Source organism: Nerophis lumbriciformis, linkage group LG02, assembly GCF_033978685.3.
Source record: "Nerophis lumbriciformis linkage group LG02, RoL_Nlum_v2.1, whole genome shotgun sequence".
In the NCBI taxonomy this organism is placed as follows: Eukaryota; Metazoa; Chordata; class Actinopteri; order Syngnathiformes; family Syngnathidae; genus Nerophis; species Nerophis lumbriciformis.
In genome coordinates this window covers 44,076,648-44,102,673 of record NC_084549.2, presented here as the reverse complement: position 1 = coordinate 44,102,673, position 26,026 = coordinate 44,076,648, and the positions used below count along the sequence as shown (strand labels likewise).

The 26,026-nt window shown below is 42.8% G+C and overlaps 1 protein-coding gene across 1 annotated transcript in view; it reads right to left on the bottom strand.

Moving 5' to 3' along the window:
* ogfrl1 (opioid growth factor receptor-like 1) overlaps positions 1-24,353 on the bottom strand; it is a 34,038-nt gene extending 9,685 nt beyond the window's left edge. Inside the window, exons 1-6 of the mRNA XM_061963408.2 lie at positions 24,035-24,353; positions 17,805-17,891; positions 17,142-17,220; positions 14,592-14,670; positions 14,383-14,449; positions 14,118-14,263 (exon numbers count right to left, since the gene is read on the bottom strand). Of these exons, the coding sequence (XP_061819392.1) occupies positions 14,118-14,263; positions 14,383-14,449; positions 14,592-14,670; positions 17,142-17,220; positions 17,805-17,891; positions 24,035-24,223 (647 nt within the window). The 5' untranslated portion in view covers positions 24,224-24,353. The remainder of the gene's footprint in view (positions 1-14,117; positions 14,264-14,382; positions 14,450-14,591; positions 14,671-17,141; positions 17,221-17,804; positions 17,892-24,034) is intronic.
* Positions 24,354-26,026: the final 1,673 nt, after the last annotated feature.

The window sequence follows — 26,026 nt, the reverse complement described above, 5'->3', positions numbered from 1 at the left end:
CAATAAAGCTGATTCCGATTTTGTTGTAAGTTAGTCACCAACATGTGCGCCCACTTCTTCTTAAGTTTTACGTATCATTCCAGCGATGATCTTTTCCAACAAGGTCACATCTCCACTCCTCTCACCTGTTTTGGTTATTTGTCAAGAGTGTGAAACTGACTGTTGATGTTTTAAAGCATCGGAAGTAAAATCGAGTGCAGTAAGGTATATATGCACAGATGCACCATTGATTCTCTGTCAAAAATCTTCAAATGGTCTAAAGAGAACAAAGCGTGGCATCAACTATATCAGCTACATCCACACAGACTTCCACTATCTCCTGCAGGCAGCATTAATCAATAGAACGCTGGTGTTCAAACAGGAGTTAAGAACATCCTATTGAATACATTAAGAGCAACTGATTGATTATTAATTGAAAAAATGTCCATCAACAGCAAAGACCCTGTCGACTAATCAGCAACAAAGGCATTTGTAGATATCTTATTTTGATATGCTGTGTAACGTGGCATACCTTTTGGGTTAAAAAGGACAACTCAGGACACAAGATTAAGAATGACTGACCGACATAGCATCTTAAAATAAGGAAAAGGGGTCAATAGAAAGAAATGTATAAATATCCATCCCATGCCACAACAAACAAAGTGGGCTTGATTTACTAAAGGTTTGAGTGCATTAAAAAAACACATGCAAACTTGATAGCACACACAAGCACATCTATTAAGCTTGTGCGCAGAGGACTGCATCTCTTAAATGAGCAAAAGAAAGAGGGTAATCTATTTAGCAAGTCTGTCTTCAAGTACTGTATCTCCTCCTCCCAGTATTGTGGGTGTTCTGATAATCAGTTTCTTACACATTAAATGTGTTATGACTAGGGATGTGCTAATCAATTGGCCACTCATCAGTATCGGCCAATTTTCTTGAAAAGTATGTATCCTGCTGATTAATGCTTTTCAATGCCGATTGGATTTATTTTTAGTTCCCTGGCTAACAAGTTACAGTAGCAGCCAATGTGGAGCCACTCTACTCATAATAATAGCTTATTTTGGGCAGCATGGCTCAGGTTGTAAAGCGGCTGTGCCAGTAACTTGAGGGTTCCAGGTTTGATTCCAGCTTCTACCATTCTAGTCATTGTCCTTGGGAAAGACGCTTTACCCACTTTTCTCCCAGTTTCCCCTATGCTGGTTTAAATATATCTTAAAAATGTAGGCAATAAGTTTCACAATGTAAAGCGCCTTGAGTCTCCAGAGAAAAAGCGCTTTATGAATAAAATTCACTTCACATTTCAAACGTACATGCAGTTACAATACATCAAATATTTATAGTATTCTCATTACACAATGTCTGAGTAGGAAGAAGCAGAGCTTATTAATCCTACCCCTTTTCCATGTCATAGCAATTACTAACACATTTGTTCACGTCCTGTTCTCAATTTGTTCTTCCTGTTCTCAATTTAAATCTATAAATGATAAATATTACATTTCTCAATAATTAGTTACATTTTAAAAAAAGTTTAAAAAAGTGAAATGTTTAACAATTTTGCCACCCAAGGACCAACAACATTAAAAACATTTGAGTGGAGTCGGAACTATGCCCGCATATGTGGGTATTATCTTGCCCATTAAAACATGAACATCCTGTAGGCTGACAGGAGTGAATGAAGACCATGAGCACACAGCAGCTGATGTAGTGCACAAGCTATCCAAAAGAGGACTGATACTGTCCCTAATGTCTTGCACTTGGTTCACAAAGAAGTTTTAAAATATTTACAGTCATCCTGTATGTACACAGGCACATGGGGAGATTTTCAATAGTGTCAAAAGGGACATTATGTGTTTTTATTATGCAAAACAATATGTGAAAAGAAAGCTGAGCGAGCGTGTTTTATCATTTCATTCAGCTCCATTATTATTTCTTTAAAATGGAGACTATGCACCTCTAAATTTGTGGCTTTCCACAAACGTTCCACTTTCCGACAGCTTCTCCTAAATATGAAAATGGCTTTATTTATCCATAGACAAAGGGTTTTTTTATGAGATACTAGAGCAGGGCCATTTAACTACACAATGAAGAGGGCAGCACTTTCCCCAGCCCAAGGGCCCAGGGGCCGGACATCCAAATTTGGATGTGTCGGTTTCTTCACTTTGGAAGTAGTTCTTGCCATCGTGAACGACTGATTAAATACAATAAAATAGTGGTTGCTTCTTTCAAGATTTCCATGTCCTCCCACCAATATCATTTTTAAATTGTCAGATGTCAGTTGTTTTGAAAATAATAATGTATATATTTAATTTAACAGGATTTATGAAAGTTATACAAACTATAGTCACTGTGTGTTTTGAGTGTAGACTTGAAGCTTTGGCAGCTGTTCATTGAGATAACAATGATAGGTTTGTGCGTGAAAGTGGGGTCCTCCTCCCCGTCTGTTTTATCAAAGTTTCAGTAGATGGACATAAGGATGACCTGCTATCAAAGCGCTACTATCCAAAGGCTGAAGATGACGGTGTCCATCCATCCATCCATCTTCTTCCGCTTATCCGAGGTCGGGTCGCGGGGGCAGCAGCCTAAGCAGGGAAGCCCAGACTTCCCTCTCCCCAGCCACTTCGTCCAGCTCCTCCCGGGGGATCCCGAGGCGTTCCCAGGCCAGCCGGGAGACATAGTCTTCCCAGCGTGTCCTGGGTCTTCCCCGTGGCCTCCTACCGGTCGGACGTGCCCTAAACACCTCCCGAGGGAGGCGATCGGGTGGCATCCTGACCAGATGCCCGAACCACCTCATCTGGCTCCTCTCGATGTGGAGGAGCAGCGGCTTTACTTTGAGCTCCCCCCGGATGACAGAGCTTCTCACCCTATCTCTAAGGGAGAGCCCTGCCACCCGGCGGAGGAAACTCATTTCTGCCGCTTGTACCCGTGATCTTGTCCTTTCGGTCATAACCCAAAGCTCATGACCATAGGTGAGGATGGGAACGTAGATCGACCGGTAAATTGAGAGCTTTGCCTTCCGGCTCAGCTCCTTCTTCACCACAACGGATCGATACAGCGTCCGCATTACTGAAGATGCCGCACCGATCCGCCTGTCGATCTCACGATCCACTCTTCCCTCCCTCGTGAACAAGACTCCGAGGTACTTGAACTCCTCCACTTGGGGCAGGGTCTCCTCCCCAACCCGAAGATGGCATTCCACCCTTTTCCGGGCGAGAACCATGGACTCGGACTTGGAGGTGCTGATTCTCATCCCAGTCGCTTCACACTCGGCTGCGAACCGATCCAGCGAGAGCTGAAGATCCTGGCCAGATGAAGCCATCAGGACCACATCATCTGCAAAAAGCAGAGACCTAATCCTGCAGCCACCAAACCAGATCCCCTCAACGCCTTGACTGCGCCTAAAAATTCTGTCCATAAAAGTTATGAACAGAATCGGTGACAAAGGACAGCCTTGGCGGAGTCCAACCCTCACTGGAAACGTGTCCGACTTACTGCCGGCAATGCGGACCAAGCTCTGACACTGATCATACAGGGAGCGGACCGCCAAAATCAGACAGTCCGATACCCCATACTCTCTGAGCACTCCCCACAGGACTTCCCGAGGGACACGGTCGAATGCCTTCTCCAAGTCCACAAAACACATGTAGACTGGTTGGGCAAACTCCCATGCACCCTCAAGGACCCTGCCGAGAGTATAGAGCTGGTCCACAGTTCCACGACCAGGACGAAAACCACACTGTTCCTCCTGAATCCGAGGTTCAACTATCCGGCGTAGCCTCCTCTCCAGTACACCTGAATAGACCTTACCGGGAAGGCTGAGGAGTGTGATCCCACGATAGTTAGAACACACCCTCCGGTTCCCCTTCTTAAAGAGAGGAACCACCACCCCGGTCTGCCAATCCAGAGGTACCGCCCTCGATGTCCACGCGATGCTGCAGAGTCTTGTCAACCAAGACAGCCCCACAGCATCCAAAGCCTTAAGGAACTCCGGGCGGATCTCATCCACCCCCGGGGCCTTGCCACCGAGGAGCTTTTTAACTACCTCAGCAACCTCAGCCCCAGAAATAGAAGAGCCCACCACAGATTCCCCAGGCACTGCTTCCTCATAGGAAGACGTGTTGGTGGGATTGAGGAGGTCTTCGAAGTATTCCCTCCACCGATCCACAACATCCGCAGTCGAGGTCAGCAGAACACCATCCTCACCATACACGGTGTTGATAGTGCACTGCTTCCCCTTCCTGAGGCGGCGGATGGTGGTCCAGAATCGCTTCGAAGCCGTCCGGAAGTCGTTTTCCATGGCTTCCCCGAACTCCTCCCATGTCTGAGTTTTTGCCTCCGCAACCGCTGAAGCCGCACACCGCTTGGCCTGTCGGTACCTGTCCGCTGCCTCAGGAGTCCTATGAGCCAAAAGAACCCGATAGGACTCCTTCTTCAGCTTGACGGCATCCCTCACCGCCGGTGTCCACCAACGGGTTCTAGGATTACCGCCACGACAGGCACCAACTACCTTGCGGCCACAGCTCCAATCAGCTGCCTCGACAATAGAGGTGCGGAACATGGTCCACTCGGACTCAATGTCCAACACCTCCCTCGTGACATGTTCAAAGTTCTTCCGGAGGTGGGAATTGAAACTCTCTCTGACAGGAGACTCTGCCAGACGTTCCCAGCAAACCCTCACAATGCGTTTGGGCCTGCCAGGTCTGTCCGGCATCCTCCCCCACCATCGCAGCCAACTCACCACCAGGTGGTGATCGGTTGATAGCTCCACCCCTCTCTTCACCCGAGTGTCCAAAACATGAGACCGCAAATCCGATGACACAACTACAAAGTCGATCATGGAACTGCGGCCTAGGGTGTCCTGGTGCCAAGTGCACATATGGACACCCTTATGTTCGAACATGGTGTTCATTATGGACAATCTGTGACGGGCACAAAAGTCCAATAACAGAACACCACTCGGGTTCAGATCCGGGCGGCCATTCTTCCCAATCACGCCTCTCCAGGTTTCACTGTCGCTGCCAACATGAGCATTGAAGTCCCCCAGTAGAACGAGGGAATCACCCGGGGGGGCACTCTCAAGTACTCCCTCGAGCGAATCCAAAAAGGGTGGGTACTCTGAGCTGCGGTTTGGCGCGTAAGCGCAAACCACAGTCAGGACCCGTCCCCCCACCCGAAGGCGGAGGGAAACTACCCTCTCGTCTACCGGGTTGAACTCCAACGTGCAGGCTCTGAGCCGGGGGGCAACAAGAATTGCCACCCCAGCCCGTCGCCTCTCATTGCCGGCAACGCCAGAGTGGAAGAGAGTCCAGCCCCTCTCGAGAGAACTGGTTCCAGAGCCCTTGCTGTGCGTCAAAGTGAGTCCGACTATATCTAGCCGGAACTTCTCAACCTCGCGCACTAGCTCAGGCTCCTTCCCCCCCAGCGAGGTGATGTTCCACGTCCCAAGAGCTAGCTTCTGTAGCCGAGGATCGGACCGCCAAGTGCCCTGCCGTCGGCTGCCGCCCAGCTCACAATGCACCCGACCTCTATGGCCCCTGCTATGGGTGGTGAGCCCATTGGAGGGGGGACCCACGTTGCCTCTTCGGGCTGTGCCCGGCCGGGCCCCATGGGGACAGGCCCGGCCACCAGGCGCTCGCCATCGTGCCCCACCTCCGGGCCTGGCTCCAGAGGGGGGCCCCGGTGACCCGCGTCCGGGCGAGGGAAGAAATCTGGGTCCTTTATTTTTATTCGTCATGGAGGTCTTCGAGCTGCTCTTTGTCTGATCCCTCACCTAGGACCAGTTTGTCTTGGGAGACCCTACCAGGGGGCATAAAGCCCCTGGACAACATAGCTCCTAGGATCATTGGGACACGCAAACTCCTCTACCACGGTAAGGTGGCAGCTCAGAGAGGAGAGATGACGGTGTGTCTACAGCTAATTAATTTAATGATCCATGGAGTCTGCAATATCAACAATGTATAAAAGCGCTCAGTGATTATGAACAGACAAAAGAGTTTTGATCAATGCTTTTTAAAATAGCGATAATGTTTAATCCACCTGTTTTAAAAAAAAATATATATTTACCACAATATTTTTAATTGTCTGTCACTACTTTGTAAGAATATTGATAGTTTGCATCTTTTTGTAATTATTGTTTAGAAGTTTAATATACATATCGTGAATTTAAGTTGCATCATAAGTGTGTTTTTGATACATTTCAGAAATGTAACCATTCTTAGTGGTTAAGCAACATTACTGTAGGTTTCTTCTTGCGATCTTTGAACTGTATAATTAATCATGCTCAAGTGACAATACACTGTGAAAATGTACACGTATGTATCATCTAAGAGTACTTTTTAAACTGTGAGTCGTAGGCACAGGTATACAATGCATAATGTTATTGCACAGCTTTCAATCCCGGACTTTCTTATTCCATACACATATCTTACTCACAGTTTGAACTTTAATTTCCTTTAATTTGTGTTTGACTGAAAGTAAATGTATTACACATACATATAAGATAATATATTTGTTGTAATGAAAAAACAAGGAATTTATCAGGGAAAAAAAGTCAAAAACGGACTCATTCTGGGTATGCAGTGGCAACCAATCCAACTTTGTTTATAAAGCGCTTGCATACAAAAATGAGAGTCAGGCCCCGAGGCTTAACTTTAACTTAAAGTTTATTACGAACATGCAAACCGTTACAATGTGATCATACACATAGTTCTCATATTTCCATTTTCTCATGGCAGTTACAAACACATTTGTTCACCTTCTGTTCACAATTTGTAACACAATTTAAATATATGGATAGGGCTGGGCGATATATGGATATACTCGATATATCGTGGGTTTGTCTCTGGGCAATATAGAAAATGACTATATCGTGATATTCGAGTATATGTTCTCGCGCAGTTGCTTTTAGCTGCAGGCATTACACTACAGGCTCTTCTCACTCTTTCTAGTCCCTCCTTCTCACAGAGACTTAAACAAGCACACCTTACATACGTCACATACGTATACGCCCTCGCTGAGCAGAGGTAGCAGCATGGCTAAAGATAGCTGTGGCGCCAGTGGTAATACGAGAGAAAGAAGGTGCAAATCTGGTAACAAATGAAGGAAGAATTAATTCCTAAGAAAAACAGGAGGGGGTCCATCGTCTGGCGGTGGTTTGGCTTCAAGTGGGAATATGTCGAACAGACAACCGTAATTTGTCAAGTGTGGGGAAGAAGCTTTGCAACAAGAAGTAGCATTACTGCTAATATGTAGCATCATTTCAAAAGTCACCCGCTCGAGAATGAAGAGTGCTTACTCCGCATGTCAACATCTCCGTTCGGTGCCACACCAACAAGATACCGAGGCAACCATTTCCACATCAACACCGTATGAAAAAAATAGTCCACGACAGAAGAAGATAACGTCCGCCGGAACCTACCACATAGCGAGAGACATATACAATTTGATTTCCTATTATGCAGCTCATTTTTATTTGACAGTTATTGAAATATCTTGTGTGACATCATGCACAAAAGTGCATTTTATTTGTTTTAAACTATTGTAGTGGTGTTCTGTACAAAAAAGTGCACTTTAATTTAGTGTTGTTTTGATTTGTCATCTCGACGACATCATGCACAAAAGAGCACTAATAGCTTGTTTTAAAATGTCTCTGACAATCTTGCACGTTCTGTTTTGAAATGACATGAATGTTTGTGCCAAAGCTTAATAACTGTTCAATAAATACAGTGTTGGTCAATTGACTTAGTTATGATTTCCCTCTCTGCATGAAAGTTTAAAATGAGCATATATTAATGCAGTATGAAGAAGAATGTTTTAATGTAGACACATAGAATCATCATACTGCTGTGATTATATGCATCAAGTGTTCATTCAAGGCTAAGGCAAAATATCCAGATATATATCGTGTATCGCGATATGGCCTAAAAATATCGAGATATTAAAAAAAGGCCATATCTCCCAGCCCTATATATGGATAATAAATACAACAATTCTCTTTAAAGAAAAAGGGTTATGTAAGTTGTGATTCACACAATGAGACGACTAAGATTAATTCATTTTCAATAGGGTTCCAAAATGTGGATCATATTCTTCTTCTTTGTACTTTGTAAACACTTTGTGACAGCTATTGTAACTGTCCCGTTGCATTCTGGGAAAACTGTCACATATAATAGTATTATATTTATCAACCTTTAAAAAATGCCTGACATCTCAACCTTAAAAATAAATGCAATGTGTCAGCTAGAAGACTCTAAGTGGTTTGTTTTATCCCATGCTTTCTTTTAGCTTTAATGTGTGGACTATACAGCTTTCAATAATAATATTTATGAGTGATTTCTACTACTTCTTGTAGGAACATCGATAATTCAACAACCTCTCCATATATTGGGAAATATTTCTAATAATAAATCATTCAGATTGCGTTATGTTTGATTGCGTTATGTTTGTACTATTGCTAAAGTCCTGGGATAAGTCCTCTTAATGTTATAATGCAGTCACTACAAGGCAGCTTTAAGCCCCTTATAGCAACATATCTATGTGCACATGCAAGGTTTATTTGAGGGTAATCAACAATTTGAGGTCCAAAATAGGATACCCTAATAATATATATTTGATAGTAAAATATACAGTTGCGATCAAAAGTTTACATACACTTGTAAAGCACATAATGTCATGGCTGTCTTGAGTTTCCAATACTTTCTACAACTCTTATTTTTTTGTGATAGAGTGATTGGAGCACATACTTGTTGGTCACAAAAAAACATTCATAAAGTTTGGTTATTTTATGAATTTATTATGAGTCTGCTGAAAATGTGACCAAATATGCTGGGTCAAAAGTATACATGCAGCAATATTAATATTTGGTTACATGTCCCTTGGTAAGTTTCATTGCAATAAGGCGCTTTTGGTAGCCATCCACAAGCTTCTGGCAAGCTTCTGGTTGAATTTTTGACCACACCTCTTGACAAAATTGATCACGGAACATTCCTCCAGAAAGTCTTATCTTTGTCCACCGTCAAGCATGGTGGTGGTAGTATTATGCTCTGGGCCTGTTTTGCTGCCAATGGAACTGGTGCTTTAAATGGGACAATGAAAAAGGAGGATTACCTCCAAATTCTTCAGGACAACCTAAAACCATCAGCCCGGAGGTTGGGTCTTGGGCGCAGTTGGGTGTTCCAACAAGACAAAGACCCCAAACACACGTCAAAAGTGGTAAAGGAATGGCTAAATCAGGCTAGAATTAAGGTTTTAGAATGGCCTTCCCAACGTGTGAACAAAGCTGAGGAAACAAATCCATGTCAGAAAACCAACAACTTTAGCTGAACTGCACCAATTTTGTCAAGAGGAGTGGTCAAAAATTAAACCAGAAGCTTGTGGATTGCTACCAAAAGCGCCTTATTGCAGTGAAACTTACATGTAACCAAATATTTTCATTGCTGTATGTATACTTTTGACCAAACAGATTTGGTCACATTTTCAGTAGACCCATAATAAATTCAAAGAACCAAACTTCATGAATGTTTTTTGTGATCACAAAAAAATAAGAGTTGTAGAAATGATTGGAAACTCAAGACAGCCATGACATTATGTTCTTTACAGGTGTATGTAAACTTTTGATCGCGACTGTACACTTGCAATGTAAATTTAGGTAATGCTTAACACTACTGGGAGTCAAACTAGCACTGTACTTAGCTATCTCTGTGTACATTTGCAAAGTATATTTGTATATACAAAATCAAATTCTTCCTAGTTTAAGGATTTTTATTACACACGTACACCTTGCACATTTGTACACATCACGGATAAGTTATGCACTTTTATTTTTTACTACTTCAAGCAATCCATGTGCATGTACTTTGTCCTTCTTTCAGTTACTATTTTCAGTATCTTAATGGTTTTATTTTTTATCGAAAACAACAATATTACAAACTATATTTGCATGTACGTACACTTACACAGTTCAAGACGTTTCTAATTTTAGACCGAACGCCCATTTATTTTACAATGTTTTGGTTTTTATTCTTATTCTTAGGTATCAATATGCTATATGCCTAAAACCGGAGTGTTTCCAACATTTCCTTATTGAATAAATAAATCATTTTAAGGCATTTTACGCATATTCATCACGGTAAAGGGTCCTATTTTAACCACTAACTTAGACTTAGACTTAGACTTAGACAAACTTTAATGATCCACAAGGGAAATTGTTCAACACAGTAGCTCAGTTACAATGATGGAAAGTGTAAGGATGGAAAGGACAATGAAGGTATAAATAGACTAATATAGCGATAAAAAAAATCTAACCTATATACGAATATATACACAATGTGTATACAGAATAATATATATACAGATATATTGTATTATGTCTATAACATATATACAATATATAGCAATGACCATGTACAATATTACAGTATATACAGTATATGTGACAGCAGCAGCATAAAATAGAGAGTAGATCCAGCAGGAAATAGAAAATAGACATTATAAACATTATAAACAAAGAGTAGTAGCTAACATGTCAGGTGTCAAGTAATAGGCAGATGTCATCTATTGCTGTATGGCGAGTGATTATACAGCTGGATGGAGTGTGGAATGAAGGAGTTCTTGAATCGCACAGTGCGGGAAGGAAGCTGGAGGAGCCTGTTGGAGTATGAGCTCCGCTGTCCCTTAATTGTCAGGTGGAGTGGGTGGGCAGGATTGTCCATGATGGCCAGCAGTTTGTCCAGTGTCCTCCTGTCCCTCACTGACACAAACGCCTCCAACTGCGTGCCAATAGTTTGGCCGGCTTTTCGGATCAGTTTATCAATCCGGTTTGAGTCCCTTTTGCTGGTGCTGCTCCCCCAACCAACCACTGCAAAGTACAGTGCACTGGCCACAACAGACTGATAAAATATCTCCAACAGCTTGTTGCACACATTAAAGGACCTAAGCTTCCTCAGGAAAAGGAGTCTGCTCATGCTCTTCTTGTAAACAGCTTTGCAGTTGTCCTTCCAGTACAGTCTGCTGTTCAAGTGGACTCCCAGGTACTTGTACTGCTCCACTACTGCCACTACTACTACAAACTATTTACAGTATCTACCCACCTGTATGCATCAGGAAGCCTTTTAAAAGCGTAATCAACAAGAACATAAGCTTTTCTTTGCTACATTGTCCTATTTTAAACACTACAAACAAACAGATGATATATTATATAAATATATATATATTTTTCCTTTAACAACAAACTATTTTTCAACACCACTTTTAACAAAATCGCAAATAATCCATCCATCCATCCATTTTCTTCTCACATGACCTTCGCAAAGCGCGCCAATGCGCGCTTATATGACAGCCTACTGCTCCATGAGTCTCTATTGTGTACACCCGACTACACACCACTCAAAAAGTTGTATTGTCCAAGTCACAACACTGTGACATTGTCTTTTTGACATCAAGCTTTTGCCCCCGCTGTCAGCGTGCAGGTGCGTCCTCGTTCTCGTGGCCAGAGAGAGAGAGAGGGACGTGCTGGTCCTCAAGTGACGGCGTGATAAGAGCACACCCTCACATATACATATATATATTCTTGCAGTTTTTTTATTTTTTATTTTTTATTAAATCAACATAAAAAACACAAGATACACTTACAATTAGTGCACCAACCCAGAAAACCTCCCTCCCCCATTTACACTCATTCACACAAAAGGGTTTTTTCTTTCTGTTGTTAATATTCTGGTTCCTACATTATATATCAATATATATCAATACAGTCTGCAAGGGATACAGTCCGTAAGCACACATGATTGTGCATGCTGCTGGTCCACTAATAGTACTAACCTTTAACAGTTAATTTTACAAATTTTCATTAATTACTAGTTTCTATGTAACTGTTTTTATATTGTTTTACTTTCTTTTTTATTCAAGAAAATGTTTTTAATTTATTTATCTTATTTTATTAATTAAAAAAAAAAAGTACCTTATCTTCACCATACCTGGTTGTCCAAATTAGGCATAATAATGTGTTGATTCCACGACTGCATATATCGGTTGATATCGGTATCGGTAATTAAAAAGTTGGACAATATCGGAATATCGGATATCGGCAAAAAGCCATTATCGGACATCCCTAGATATTAGGTGATCAGCGATTGGTATCAGCTTACTAGTGGTGCACTATCAAATTTGCATGATTTTTAGTAAACACAAAACCTTAGCAAATTAGGAGGCCCTGTTTGTGTTAACAAGTGGAAGTACACAAAGTCCCATTATTATGGTTTATGAATGAGCGAACAGGCAGTGCTAATTCGACTTGTGTCAGGCAGTCACAAATAAATATATGTATATAAAAATAATAATTCAATGGTAGCGTTTAGATGGGTGAGATAGGGAAAAACTAATTGGATCCATTTGAGGTGGTAATTCAAACATTTATATGTACCGTATTTTCCGCACTATAAGGCGCACCTAAAAACCTCCAATTTGTCAAAAGCTGACAGTGCGCTTTATAGTCCGGTGCGCCTTATATATGGACCAATATTGAGCCACAACAAACCTAAACTTCATTTTCATAAAGTTTAGGTCTCGCAACTACGGTAAGCAGCCGCCAACTTCATTTTCCCCCGTAGAAGAAGAAGAAGCACGCGGGGCATGCTGGGATATATGACTGCGCGAGCCATGCTGTTTTGATTTCCATTTGTTTGTTTATGTAAAGACCCCAAAATGGCTCCTATTAAGAGACACGCTTACGACGCAGAGTTTAAACTTAAGACGATCGGTCACGCAGTAGAACACGAGAATAGAGCAGCAGCGACACTGACTCCATTAATGACGACTCCGCCCAACTGTTTAATTCGGACACTGAAGAAGAAGAATTTGAGGGATTCGTGGATGAGGAATAACTTCATGAAGTGAGCTTTACATGTTTATTTTGTGTGTTGTGTTGTGTGACATTAACGTTTGAGCAACGTTGAGTTATTGATATATTGTTATTGCTCTGCACTATTTCGAGTGTTACTATATTGTGATTGCACTAACGTTTGATTTACCGTAACAGTATCACTGTTTTTTACGTGTTTATTGAATCAGGGAAAAGTTCCCCTCCACTATGTGATATAAATGTTGCACTACTGTTATACCTTGCTGTTGTTAAAAGATAAACAAAACACCACGTCACTGACTTTACCTCGGGGAAAATAATAAAACAGCTGTTTATTCATTTTGGGAGTGAACAGAGTTGTCAGAACGCTGGTTTGTAGTCTATAAATAAAGTTTGACTGACCTATCTGACTGTTTTGTTGACATTCCCTTTAGCGCAACTCCATCTAATGGATGCATAGGTGCGCCTTATAATCCGGTGCGCCTTATATATGAACAAAGTTTTGATATATGCCATTCATTGAAGGTGCGCCTTAGAATCCGGTGCGCCTTATAGTGCGGAAAATACGGTAAACTCTAATTCATGAATAAATACAATGACAGTTTGAGTGTTATTGTCAATGACTGTTGTCTGCCTGCATATGAAAAGTCTGAGAAGATCGTAGAGGATGCTTTATTAACTCAACTCCAGTAGATGTTTTGGGGTTTATTTCACATTACATCTATCACAGGAGCTTTTCAGGATAGGTTGACAACCTTGCGTACCAGTGGTATTTTCCGTCTACTCTCATTACAATTCCATTCTTGTAGTTATGTCCATTGCATCTGCATCAAATAACTTAATTCTGTACAAATCCCTTCTTTAAAAATACATCATCATTATTGATATCAGAGCTATATCAGTGTCAAAGCCTTAACACATTTATCAGTGGTGTCTTTAGCTTTGGAAATCATTGTGATGTTTACGTTTTCCCAAATTTTTGTCCGAACAACACGAGCAACTTGGGAAGGGCAAGAAAATAAAACAAAAAGCTGTTTGGCCATCTGCTTGTTCATTTGGCTCCACATTTGCTGGTGAAAGCAATTAAGTTACACAGCACGACGGCACTTATTCTTGGGGCAATTGTAAGTTCTTGCTGATGGATCCTACAGAATGAGTCTGCGCCATGTTCTACATACTGTATGAGCAATTACCACTCCTTCAGTTAGTTTCTACCAGAGGTGTAGCAGCATGTTAAAGAAACTCCACGTAAGTGTAGCCAGGTCTTCATTTGTGTACTTACTCATTAAGGTGATAGAAGCGCTCCTGCCAGTTGGAAGACCGAGCGACATTTCCGCTCTTATTCAGTAGTTTGATGCCATAGAAGTCCAACATTAGAGAGTAAGCTGCCAAGAACCTTCGCTTGGCTTCTCGAGTACTTTGGAATTCCTAAGAAGAGTAAAATGATGCTCATTTATTTTTTTTGTTTGTAATTTTTTTAAAGTGTCCAAAAATGTGAAAATATGAATTATGTCGTGTGTGTGTGTGTGTGTGTGTGTGCTCCTTACTTTAATCTCATCCTGAGTCAGTTCATGTGCGTAGAAGTTGAGCCCTTGTTCACGTAACGGGAACAGCCTTCCACATGGAAATTAAGTTTCACATAAATCCAAAGAAAAAAATACAAATTTGTTCGCAAACTAAGTACGAATCATCAAGAGATATATCAGTCATTTGCAGCTTACTGTGGAGTTACAATTTCATATTTTGTGTGTCTCACCATTGAATGTAAGTGTGATTGTGCTCCAGCTTGTCATAGTCACCTCGCCACCCCGTCAAAATCTCTTCTATATAAATACCTGACAAGAAACAAGGCATTATTAGTTGCTACACACATTTAGCAGTGTGTGATGCATCAGTTTATTTTATTTTTATTTTACTAGTCTTTCCAATACACTCAACCGCATGTGTGCACACTTCCTTGTGGTCTTGGCAATATGTATTGCATAGCTTTTGTGTAAATTTTGCTTTACAGTCACATTTATAATCTGTTTTTGAGTCTGTTTGCAAATGGTTCCTTTGTTGAGGTTAGGGCTGGGTATCTTGGCTTATTTCCCAAATCGATTCGGTTTCTATGCATACGGTTCTAAATTGATTCAATTCGGTTCGATCGACACTACATTTTTTCTGGCGCACTTGACACTGCTCCGTACACCTGCTATGGTTTCTTCTTACAAGACTCTCAGTCTTAATCATAAGCATAATTATCATAAATAAAAGTATCAGTTCGATGGTAATGTTGCATAATCTTAACATGGTGTGGTTCACTTCAAGCACTTTGGCAACAAGAATTGTAGTGGCTTCTTATACAGTTTGTATCTTCAAAGTCGGCGCATAATTTTTTGTTTTGCCTCGGACAGTTTATTGTCGGCTGCTGCTCGACGTACAAGACTAAGAGTGGGGAGTAGGGTTGTCCCGATACCAATAATTTGGTACCTGTACCAAAATGTTTATTGATATTTTTCAAAATAAAGGGAATTACGAAAAATTTTAATATTGGCTTTATTTTAACAGAAAATCTTACAATACATGAAAACATATGTTTCCTATTGCACTCAAAAACTATTTTAGAAGGTTGAATTAGAAATTAAAAAGCAATAAACCCATTGTTTTTTTTTTGTTGCACTCAAAGAACAATTTACTTATTCCATATAGTCTGCCATAATCAAAAATTAGATTAGAATAAAATAAAAAACTTCATTGATATTATATTCAATTATTCATGATTTATGGTTGCCACTCCTGGTCAGTGCTTTAAGAAAATTACAATTATTAGTAAATACTAAAAACAAAACTATGGATAAAAGTACCGGTACACAGAAAAGCCATGTGTCAGGTAAAACACACATTGTTAAATATAAAACACAAATTGTAGGAATTTGTTACAAAATTCAGTCATGTCACTTGCATTAGTTGAAGCTAATTGAGCGGTCTTAACTCGGCTCATATTTGGCAACAAGCCAAGCAGCTGCGTGGGCTTCTACGTATCCACATGTGCACAGCAGGGGAGCTAGTTAACAGTTATGAGAGTAGCGTATGTGTGTTTGCGAGAATGTCAATGTGTTGGGTGAGTGAAGTCAGCGAGTGAGTGGGTGAGTAAAGAAAGAGGGAGGTCGAGTGTGCACTGTGTACTGCGCATTAGAGTGATGAACAGGTCCGGTTGTGTCCTCCAAAACTAATATCCTCAATGTTAATGCTTGTATGCATTTGTGTGCGTTTTGACACACTCAACATCATCAACATCAACATTCATCCCAAGTGCAGGACTTTCATCCCAAGTGCAGGACTAATAGACTAAATTCATCCCAAGTGCAGGACTAATAGACTAAAAAACTCCTTTGTCCCACACGCCATTAGACTGTACAACTCCTCTCTGGGAGGGAGGGGGGTACTAGGATGACAGGGGATGCAAAACAATAACAGTGCAATAATTTTTCATAACATGGTCACTACTGCCTAGTTTCTCTTGTTATATTCTTATGTTACTGTTATATTTTTATTCTCATTGTTGCTTTTTATTTTTATTCTATTGTAATATATATTTTTATATTTTGTTTCCATTTATACCCCCATTATTTACTTTTTAAATTTGATCTCAATTCTGTACACTGCTGCTGGAATTTAAATTTTCCTGAGGGAACTCTCCTGAAGGAATCAATAAAGTACTATCTATCTATCTATCTATGCACCTCGGCTCTGTAGTCACCGTCGCACAGCACAATACAGATGAAAAACAATACCGGTATTTTTCAAAGGCAATATAGTACCGTTTCCAATTAATTAGAACCATGGTATACCGTACAACCCAAGTGGGGAGATAAGCCTTGTGAATTGATATTGCTAAAAATTAAAATATATGAATCAAACTGGTTATTTTACCCAGCCCTAGCCCCTCAGAAACTATCTTTACCTGAAGTACTTAAAAAAAATATCTTGAAGACATGTGCAGACTCTCAAATGGATAAAAAGCATCAAGAGATGCTGCTTTCACCAGCATTTATGTCACTGCATGTCACATGTCGGTGTAAGCTCACGGTCAAAGGCATGAACCTTCATATTTGACGCTTGAGTATCAAACATTGTAACAATATTTATGAATCAGAAAAGAAGAAAACCCATCATTGGTCCCCTTTAAAGACAGATCATATCTTAGGTAAGTCTCTGTAATGTCCTAATGCTCTCATGATTGACGACAATAAAGCGTTCTACAGTATTTATTCTATTCTATGTCTGGTGTGTGTGTGCGTGCGCACAAGTATGTCACACTCACCGTCAGGTACTAGAGGAATCTTGTTCAGGTAGAAACGCAGGTTAAGGAACTCATTGGGTTGACGGGACTTTTTGTAGTTCTGCGCACAACAACAGCAAACGTATGTCAGAAGTCATAAGCATTTTTAGATTTGTTACATGATGCATAACATGTTCTCCCCAATCGGATCAAAAAACGTCAATGACAAATGACAATCATGAATCAAGATTAAAAAACCTTCACGTGTGTTTTACATAGAAGACTGTGGAGTCTCTCAAGGAGCAGCATGGTGACGTAGTGGTCTGCCTCACAACCAGGCAATGCAAGTTTAAATCTCAGGATGAACATTTCTGTGTGGTTTGCATGTTCTCCCAGTGGCTAATTGTTGTTTTGTACTTCAGCTTCTTCCTACATCCCCTAAACATGCATGTTGTCCATAGGTTATGAATGTAAACGTGAGTGGTTGTCATCCAAATGTGTCCTGTGACTGACTAGCAACCCTGCCTTATGCTGGAATGTACTTGTTCTTATATTTGCTGTTTTAATGAGTAAATATCTATTTTCTACAGTATTGTGTGTTTCCACACAGTTTGGGAAAGAGGAAATGAGAGTACTGAGTGTCTACATAATAAACCAACCACAAGATATTCTCATAGCAAGCTACAGGGGTCTATACTCATTTACCGGATAGCAGTGGCGGTATTTGTACAAGTCTCTGGCAGCGTAAAAACTCCTCTTCATCTTTGGAGGAGACTCTGGAGAGTCAGTCAGCTGAGGGAGGAAGAGAGAGAAATGTTAAAAAAAGCCAATGAAACAGGAACATCCTGTGTCGAAAATGAGAGCTGCAGTGTTACACTGAACTGCAACCAGCTGCAATAAGAGCAGCAATATTTTGAGGTTGAGCAACATTGGCATTCAGTGATAGGTACAGTTTAAGTTGTTCCCGTGACAAACACTGGTGAAAAGAAACGCATTCAAAAAATTACCAGACAGATAGATTACTTTTTAAAAATGCATATATCAGTCCAATTTATACCTCACTGACACAACATGTGCTTTAATGCTAGGCTGGAAGATTTAAGGTCAAACTAACAATAGAAATCACGTTAACATTTAGAAGGGACAAGTGGTAAAAAATGGATGGAAGGAGTCTGCGTCCTTATTTACAGTCAAAGTTACCTACATATGATATGGTACTTTAATACTGTAAAGCAGACTTATAATTATATTCCTTTTTTCTGACTTATAAATGTTACACGTGTTAAACAATGCCAAATGCATCAAATCACAAGATTGATGCATTTGGCGCGTGAGCTTGCATGCAGTTTTGGATACCTCTGATTGCTGTGTTTTGGAGTCTTTTTTTGACAGTTGGCCATTTGTGAGAACATGTGGTCATTCTCTGACATGCAGCTATGCCCCCCCGTCTGCTCTGATGTCCATCCATCCATCCATCTTCTTCCGCTTATCCGAGGTCGGGTCGCGGGGGCAGCAGCTTAAGCAGGGAAGCCCAGACTTCCCTCTCCCCAGCCACTTCGTCCAGCTCCTCCCGGGGGATCCCGAGGCGTTCCCAGGCCAGCCGAGAGAGATAGTCTTCCCAGCGTGTCCTGGGTCTTCCCCGTGGCCTCCTACCGGTCGGACGTGCCCGAAACACCTTCCTAGGGAGGCGTTCGGGTGACATCCTGACCAGATGCCCGAACCACCTCATCTGGCTCCTCTCGATGTGGAGGAGCAGCGGCTTTACTTTGAGCTCCCCCCGGATGACAGAGCTTCTCACCCTATCTCTAAGGGAGAGCCCCGCCACCCGGCGGAGGAAACTCATTTCGGCCGCTTGTACCCGTGATCTTGTCCTTTCGGTCATGACCCAAAGCTCATGACCATAGGTGAGGATGGGAACGTAGATCGACCGGTAAATTGAGAGCTTTGTCTTCCGGCTCAGCTCCTTCTTCACCGCAACGGATCGATACAGCGTCCGCATTACTGAAGACGCCGCACCGATACGCCTGTCGATCTCACGATCTACTCTTCCCCCACTCGTGAACAAGACTCCGAGGTACTTGAACTCCTCCACTTGGGGCAAGATCTCCTCCCCAACCCGGAGATGGCACTCCACCCTTTTCCGGGAGAGAACCATGGACTCGGACTTGGAGGTGCTGATTCTCATCCCAGTCGCTTCACACTCGGCTGCGAACTGATCCAGTGAGAGCTGAAGATCTTGGCCAGATGAAGCCATCAGGACCACATCATCTGCAAATAGCAGAGACCTAATCCTGCAGCCACCAAACCAGATACCCTCAACGCCCTGACTGCGCCTAGAAATTATGTCCATAAAGGTTATGAACAGAATCGGTGACAAAGGGCAGCCTTGGCGGAGTCCAACCCTCACCGGAAACAGGTCCGACTTACTGCCGGCAATGCGGACCAAGCTCTGACATTGATTATACAGGGAGCGAACTGCCACAATAAGACAGTCCGTTACCCCATACTCTCTGAGCACTCCCCACAGGACTTCCCGGGGTACGTGGTCGAATGCCTTCTCCAAGTCCACAAAGCACATGTAGACTGGTTGGGCAAACTCCCATGCACCCTCAAGGACCCTGCCGAGAGTATAGAGCTGGTCCACAGTTCCACGACCAGGACGAAAACCACACTGTTCCTCCTGAATCCGAGGTTCGACTATCCGGCGTAGCCTCCTCTCCAGTACACCTGAATAGACCTTACCGGGAAGGCTGAGGAGTGTGATCCCACGATAGTTGGAACACACCCTCCGGTTCCCCTTCTTAAAGAGAGGAACCACCACCCCGGTCTACCAATCCAGAGGTACCGCCCCCGATGTCCACACGATGTTGCAGAGTCTTGTCAATCAAGACAGCCCCACAACATCCAGAGCCTTAAGGAACTCCGGGCGGGTCTCATCCACCCCCGGGGCCTTGCCACCGAGGAGATTTTTAACTACCTCGGCAACCTCAGCCCCAGAAATAGGAGAGCCCACCACAGATTCCCCAGGCCCTGCTTCCTCATAGGAAGACGTGCTGGTAGGATTTAGGAGGTCTTCGAAGTATTCTCTCCACCGATCCACAACATCCGCAGTCGAGGTCAGCAGAACACCATCCCCACCATACACGGTGTTGACACTGCACTGCTTCCCCTTCCTGAGGCGGCGGATGGTGGTCCAGAATTGCTTCGAAGCCGCCAGGAAGTCTTTTTTCATGGCCTCCCCGAACTCCTCCCATGTCCGAGTCTTTGCCTCCGCGACTGCTGAAGCCGCACACCGCTTGGCCTGTCGGTACCTGTCTGCTGCCTCCGGAGTCCTATGAGCCAAAAGAGCCCGATAGGACTCTTTCTTCAGCTTGACGGCATCCCTTACCGCTACCAGCGGGTTCTAGGGTTACCGCCACGACAGGCACCAACTACCTAGCGGCCACAGCTCCAATCGGCCGCCTCGACAACAGAGGTACGGAACATCGTCCACTCGGACTCAATGTCCAGCGCCTCCCTCGTGACATGTTCAAAACTCTTCCGGAGGTGGGAATTGAAACTCTCTCTGACAGGAGACTCTGCCAGGCGTTCCCAGCAAACCCTCACAATGCGTTTGGGCCTGCCAGGTCTGTCCAGCATCCTCCCCCACCATCGCAGCCAACTCACCACCAGGTGGTGATCGGTAGAAAGCTCCGCCCCTCTCTTCATCCGAGTGTCCAAAACATGAGACCGCAAATCCGATGACACAACTACAAAGTCGATCATGGAACTGCGGCCTAGGGTGTCCTGGTGCCAAGTGCACATATGGACACCCTTATGTTTGAACATGGTGTTTGTTATCGACAATCTGTGACGAGCACAAACGTCCAATAACAAAACACCACTCGGGTTCAGATCCGGGCGGCCATTCTTCCCAATCACACCTCTCCAGGTTTCACTGTCGCTGCCAACATGAGCGTTGAAGTCCCCCAGTAGAACAAGGGAATCACCCGGGGGAGCACTCTCCAGTACTCCCTCGAGTGAATCCAAAAAGTCTTTCAACAAGACAATGAACCTAAGCACACAGCCGAGATATCAAGGGAATAGCTTCAGGACAACTCTGTAAATGTCATTGAGTGGCCCTGACTTTAAATCCGATGGAACATTACTGCAGAGATCTGAAAATGGCTGTGCACCAAAGCTTCCCATCCAACCTGAACCGTATTAAAATAAACCTTCAGGCTGTATTTGCTGCTAAAAGGAGCATCAACAAAGTATTGTGCAAATTACTGTGAATTAGGTTTGTACGGTATACCGGTATTAGTATAGTACCGAGATACTAATGCATCATTTTATTATACCGCCTCTTAAAACGTACCGCGCCATACCCCCTTGCCGTCGTCACGTTTTGTCATTGCTGGTTTACGAGCAGACGAGCATGTTCGGTAGCACACTATCACGGAGTACTTACAAACAGACAATGTGTTTAGACAGAAAAGGGAGAACGGACGCATTTTGGCTTAAAAACTAACGATAAAGGTGAAGTTATAACACAGAAACGCCCTCAGGAAAAGGTGATTTATGACATGGCTAGCTAGCTAGCGGCTAAAGTCCAGCAGCAGTTGGCAGTGTTTTAGCTACTTCTAAATCACTAATCCTCGCCTCCATGGCGACAAATAAAGTAAGTTTCTTACAAGTATCATCCCTGCAAGACGAGTAATAACTAAACATACACACATGTACACACCGTAGTTTACCGGCGTCAAAAAGTAAACAAAAGCCATTGGTGGCTCTATGCCTAACATCCACTGTAATGATACCAAGTACAGGAGGGATATTAGTCGATACTTCTATGATTATGTCGATATTTTTTGGCGTCACAACATTTTCTTTTGTTTTGTTCAAATTTATATTATGTTTATAAACTCAGGAAATACGTCCCTAGACACATGAGTTTTTTAATATGACCAATGTATGATCCTGTAACGACTTGGTATCGGATTGATACCCAAATGTGTGGTATCATCCAAAACTAATTTAAAGCATCAACAGAAGAATAAGTGATTATTACATTTTAAAAGAAGTGTAGATAGAACATGTTAAAGGCCTACTGAAACCCACTACTACCGACCACACAGTCTGATAGTTTATATATCAATGATGAAACCTTAACTTTGCAACACATGCCAATACGGCCGGGTTAGCTTACTAAAGTGCAATTTTAAATTTTGCGCGCAATATCCTGCTGAAAACGTCTCGGTATGATGACGCCTGCGCGTGATGTCACGGATTGTAGAGGACATTTTGGGACAGCATGGTGGCCAGCTATTAAGTTGTCTGTTTTCATCGCAAAATTCCACAGTATTCTGGACATCTGTGTTGGTGAATCTTTTGCAATTGGTTCAATGAACAATGGAGACAGCAAAGAAGAAAGCTGTAGGTGGGAAGCGGTGTATTGCGGCAGGTGTAGAATGCACCCCCTGACTGGTGTGCCGGATAACACAGCCGGTGTTTCATTTCACATATATGTATTGTGTTTATTTACTGTTTTAGTCATTCCCAGCTGAATATCAGGTCCCACCCGCCTCTCACAGCATCTTCCCTATCTGAATCGCTCCCACTGCCCTCTAGTCCTTCACTCTCACTTTCCTCATCCACGAATCTTTCATCCTTGCTCAAGTTAATGGGGAAATCGTCGTGGCGAAGTTGGTAGAGTGGCCGTGTCAGCAATCGGAGTGTTGCTGGTTACTGGGGTTCAATCCCCACCTTCTACCATCCTAGTCATGTCCGTTGTGTCCTTGGGCAAGACACTTCACCCCTTGCTCCTGATGGCTGCTGGTTAGCGCCTTGCATGGCAGCTCCCGCCATCAGTGTGTGAATGTGTGTGTGAATGGGTGAATGTGGTAATACTGTCAAAGCGCTTTGAGTACCTTGAAGGTAGAAAAGCGCTATACAAGTATAACCCATTTATAATTTATTTATTTATTATTTCTCGGTCCGAATAGCTCTCGCTGCGGGTGGCCATGATTGTAAACAATGTGCAGATGTGAGGAGCTCCACAACCTGTGACGTCACGCGCATATCGTCTGCTACTTCCGGTACAGGCAAGGCTTTTTTATCAGCGACCAAAAGTTGCGACTATCCCCGTTTAAATAAGAAAATCGCATTTCAGTAGGCCTTTAAAAGAGAAAGTAAGCAGATATTAACAGTAAATGAACAAGTAGATTAATAATTAATTTCCTACCACTTGTCCTTACTAATTTTGACAAAATAATAGAACAATAGGTTACTGCACATGTCAGCAGACTAAATTAGGAGCCTTTGTTTGCTTACTTACTAATAAAAGACAAGTTGTCTTGTATGTTCACTATTTTATTTAAGGACAAACTTGCAATAAGAAACATATGTTTAATGTACCGTAAGATTTTTTGTTAAAATAAAGCAAATAACGCAATTTTTTGTGGTCCCCTTAATTTAGAAAAGTATCGAAATCATTTTGGTACCGGTACCAAAATATTGCTATCTGGACAACACTACTGTGAATACGTATGTACATGTGAGTCCTTCGTTTTTTTCTTTTAAATTAATTTGCGAAAAGCTCTAAAAAACGTTTTCACATTTTCATTATCGGATATTGTGTGTAGAATTTTGAGGACGAAAATTAATGTGTTCCGTTTTGTAATAAGGCTGTAACAAAGTGTGGAAAAAGTGAAGCGCTGTGAATACGCTGTGGATGCACTGTATAAATAAGGTATGTCAAACATGGGGGTTAATGTTCACATCGTGTAATTGTTGTTGCCGATACAAGTGTTATTTTAGCATGATCATTTGGGATATGACAGAATTAAAACATTCGTGGGACTCGTTTGCCCTTTCGGTGTCCTGGCCTGGCCACAAACATCACGCAGCGTGTTCCCACTTCCTCATCATGTCACGGTGCTAAAGCTCCACCATACCTGATGAGGCAAGTCTCCATCGTCTTCCGCGGCGGCCCACTCGCTCTCTGCCGGGCTCACGCTCTCGGAGATGCCGCTGTCCTCCTCGCCCGCCGGCTCGTCGCTCTCAGAGTCCGACCCCCACGTCGAGTCGCATTCCTCCACGGTGCTCGGCTCCCTGAACCTCCAGTGGCCCAACAGATTTCCCATTTAAATACAGGCAGCGCCCTCCCCCTCGGATGGGTACCGTCACTAAATATCACATTATGAGCCCAGTTTGACGCCACCGAGCACCGCCTTCAACTGTTCGCACTCCACTCCGCCAGTACACTGACATCAAAACGTTTGAAGGCTCTTACAGCGCATGCGCATGGTGGTTAGTGCCATTTTGACCAATAAGAAAAATCATATGACTAGTGCAGGAATTGGAACTGACAGGCTTTTCCAACTTTTTTTAAAATTGTATTTTATTCTAATATTTACACAGTACACCGATTATATTACACATTTTATACACTTGAATTGTTAAATCAGCAGTCACGTTACCTATTTTTTTTCTATATTTTTGTTTAATCTCTGTAATTTGCTTTGTCACCTTATCATATGTGTTAGACATTAAAGGCCTACTGAAATGTGATGTTCTTATTTAAACGGGGATAGCAGGTCCATTCTATGTGTCATACTTGATCATTTCGCGATATTGCCATATTTTTGCTGAAAGGATTTAGTAGAGAACATCAACGATAAAGTTCGCAACTTTTGGTCACTGATAAAAAAGCCTTGCCTGTACCGGAAGTAGCAGGCGAGTAGCGTGACGTCACAAGTTGTGGAGCTCCTCACATCTGCACATTGTTTACAATCATGGCCACCAGCAGCGAGAGCGATTCGGACCGAGAAAGCAACGATTTCCCCATTAATTTGAGCGAGGATGAAAGATTTGTGGATGAGGAAAGTGAGAGTGAAGGACTAGAGGGCAGTGGGAGCGATTCAGATAGGGAAGATGCTGTGAGAGGCGGGTGGGACCTGATATTCAGCTGGGAGTGACTAAAACAGTAAATAAACACAAGACATATATATACTCTATTAGCCACAACACAACCAGGCTTATATTTATTATGCCACAAATTAATCCCGCATAACAAACACCTCCCCCCTCCCGTCCATATAACCCGCCAATACAACTCAAACACCTGCACAACACACTCAATCCCACAGCCCAAAGTACCGTTCACCTCCCCAAAGTTCATACAGCACATATATTTCCCCAAAGTCCCCAAAGTTACGTACGTGACACGCACGTACGGGCAAGCGATCAAATGTTTGGAAGCCGCAGCTGCATGCGTACTCACGGTACCGCGTCTGCGCATCCAACTCAAAGTCCTCCTGGTAAGAGTCTCTGTTGTCCCAGTTCTCCACAGGCCAATGGTAAAGCTTGACTGTCATCTTCCGGGAATGTAAACAATAAAACACCGGCTGTGTTATCCGGCACAACAGTCAAGGGTTGCATTCTACGGCGGGGGTGCGTTATTCGGCACAACACCTGCCGCAATACACCGCTTCCCACCTACAGCTTTCTTCTTTGTTGTCTCCATTGTTCATTGAACTAATTGCAAAAGATTCACCAACACAGATGTCCAGAATACTGTGGAATTTGCAACACATTGGCATGTGTTGCAATGTTAAGATTTCATCATTGATATATAAACTATCAGACTGCGTGGTCGGTAGTAGTGGGTTTCAGTAGGCCTTTAAATAATATTTTGTTGTTGTTGTTTTTAATCTGATCTCGGGGTTGCCATAGCACTGTGTCCGCCCTGAGATCGCGAGTTCAAACCCCAGCCGAGTCATACCATAGACTATAAAAACGGGACACATTACCTCCCTGCTTGGCACTCAGCATCAAGGGTTGGAATTGGGGGTTAAATCACCAAAATGATTCCCGAGCGCGGCCACCGCTGCTGCTCACTGCTCCCCTCACCTCCCAGGGGGTGGAACAGGGGGATGGGTCAAATG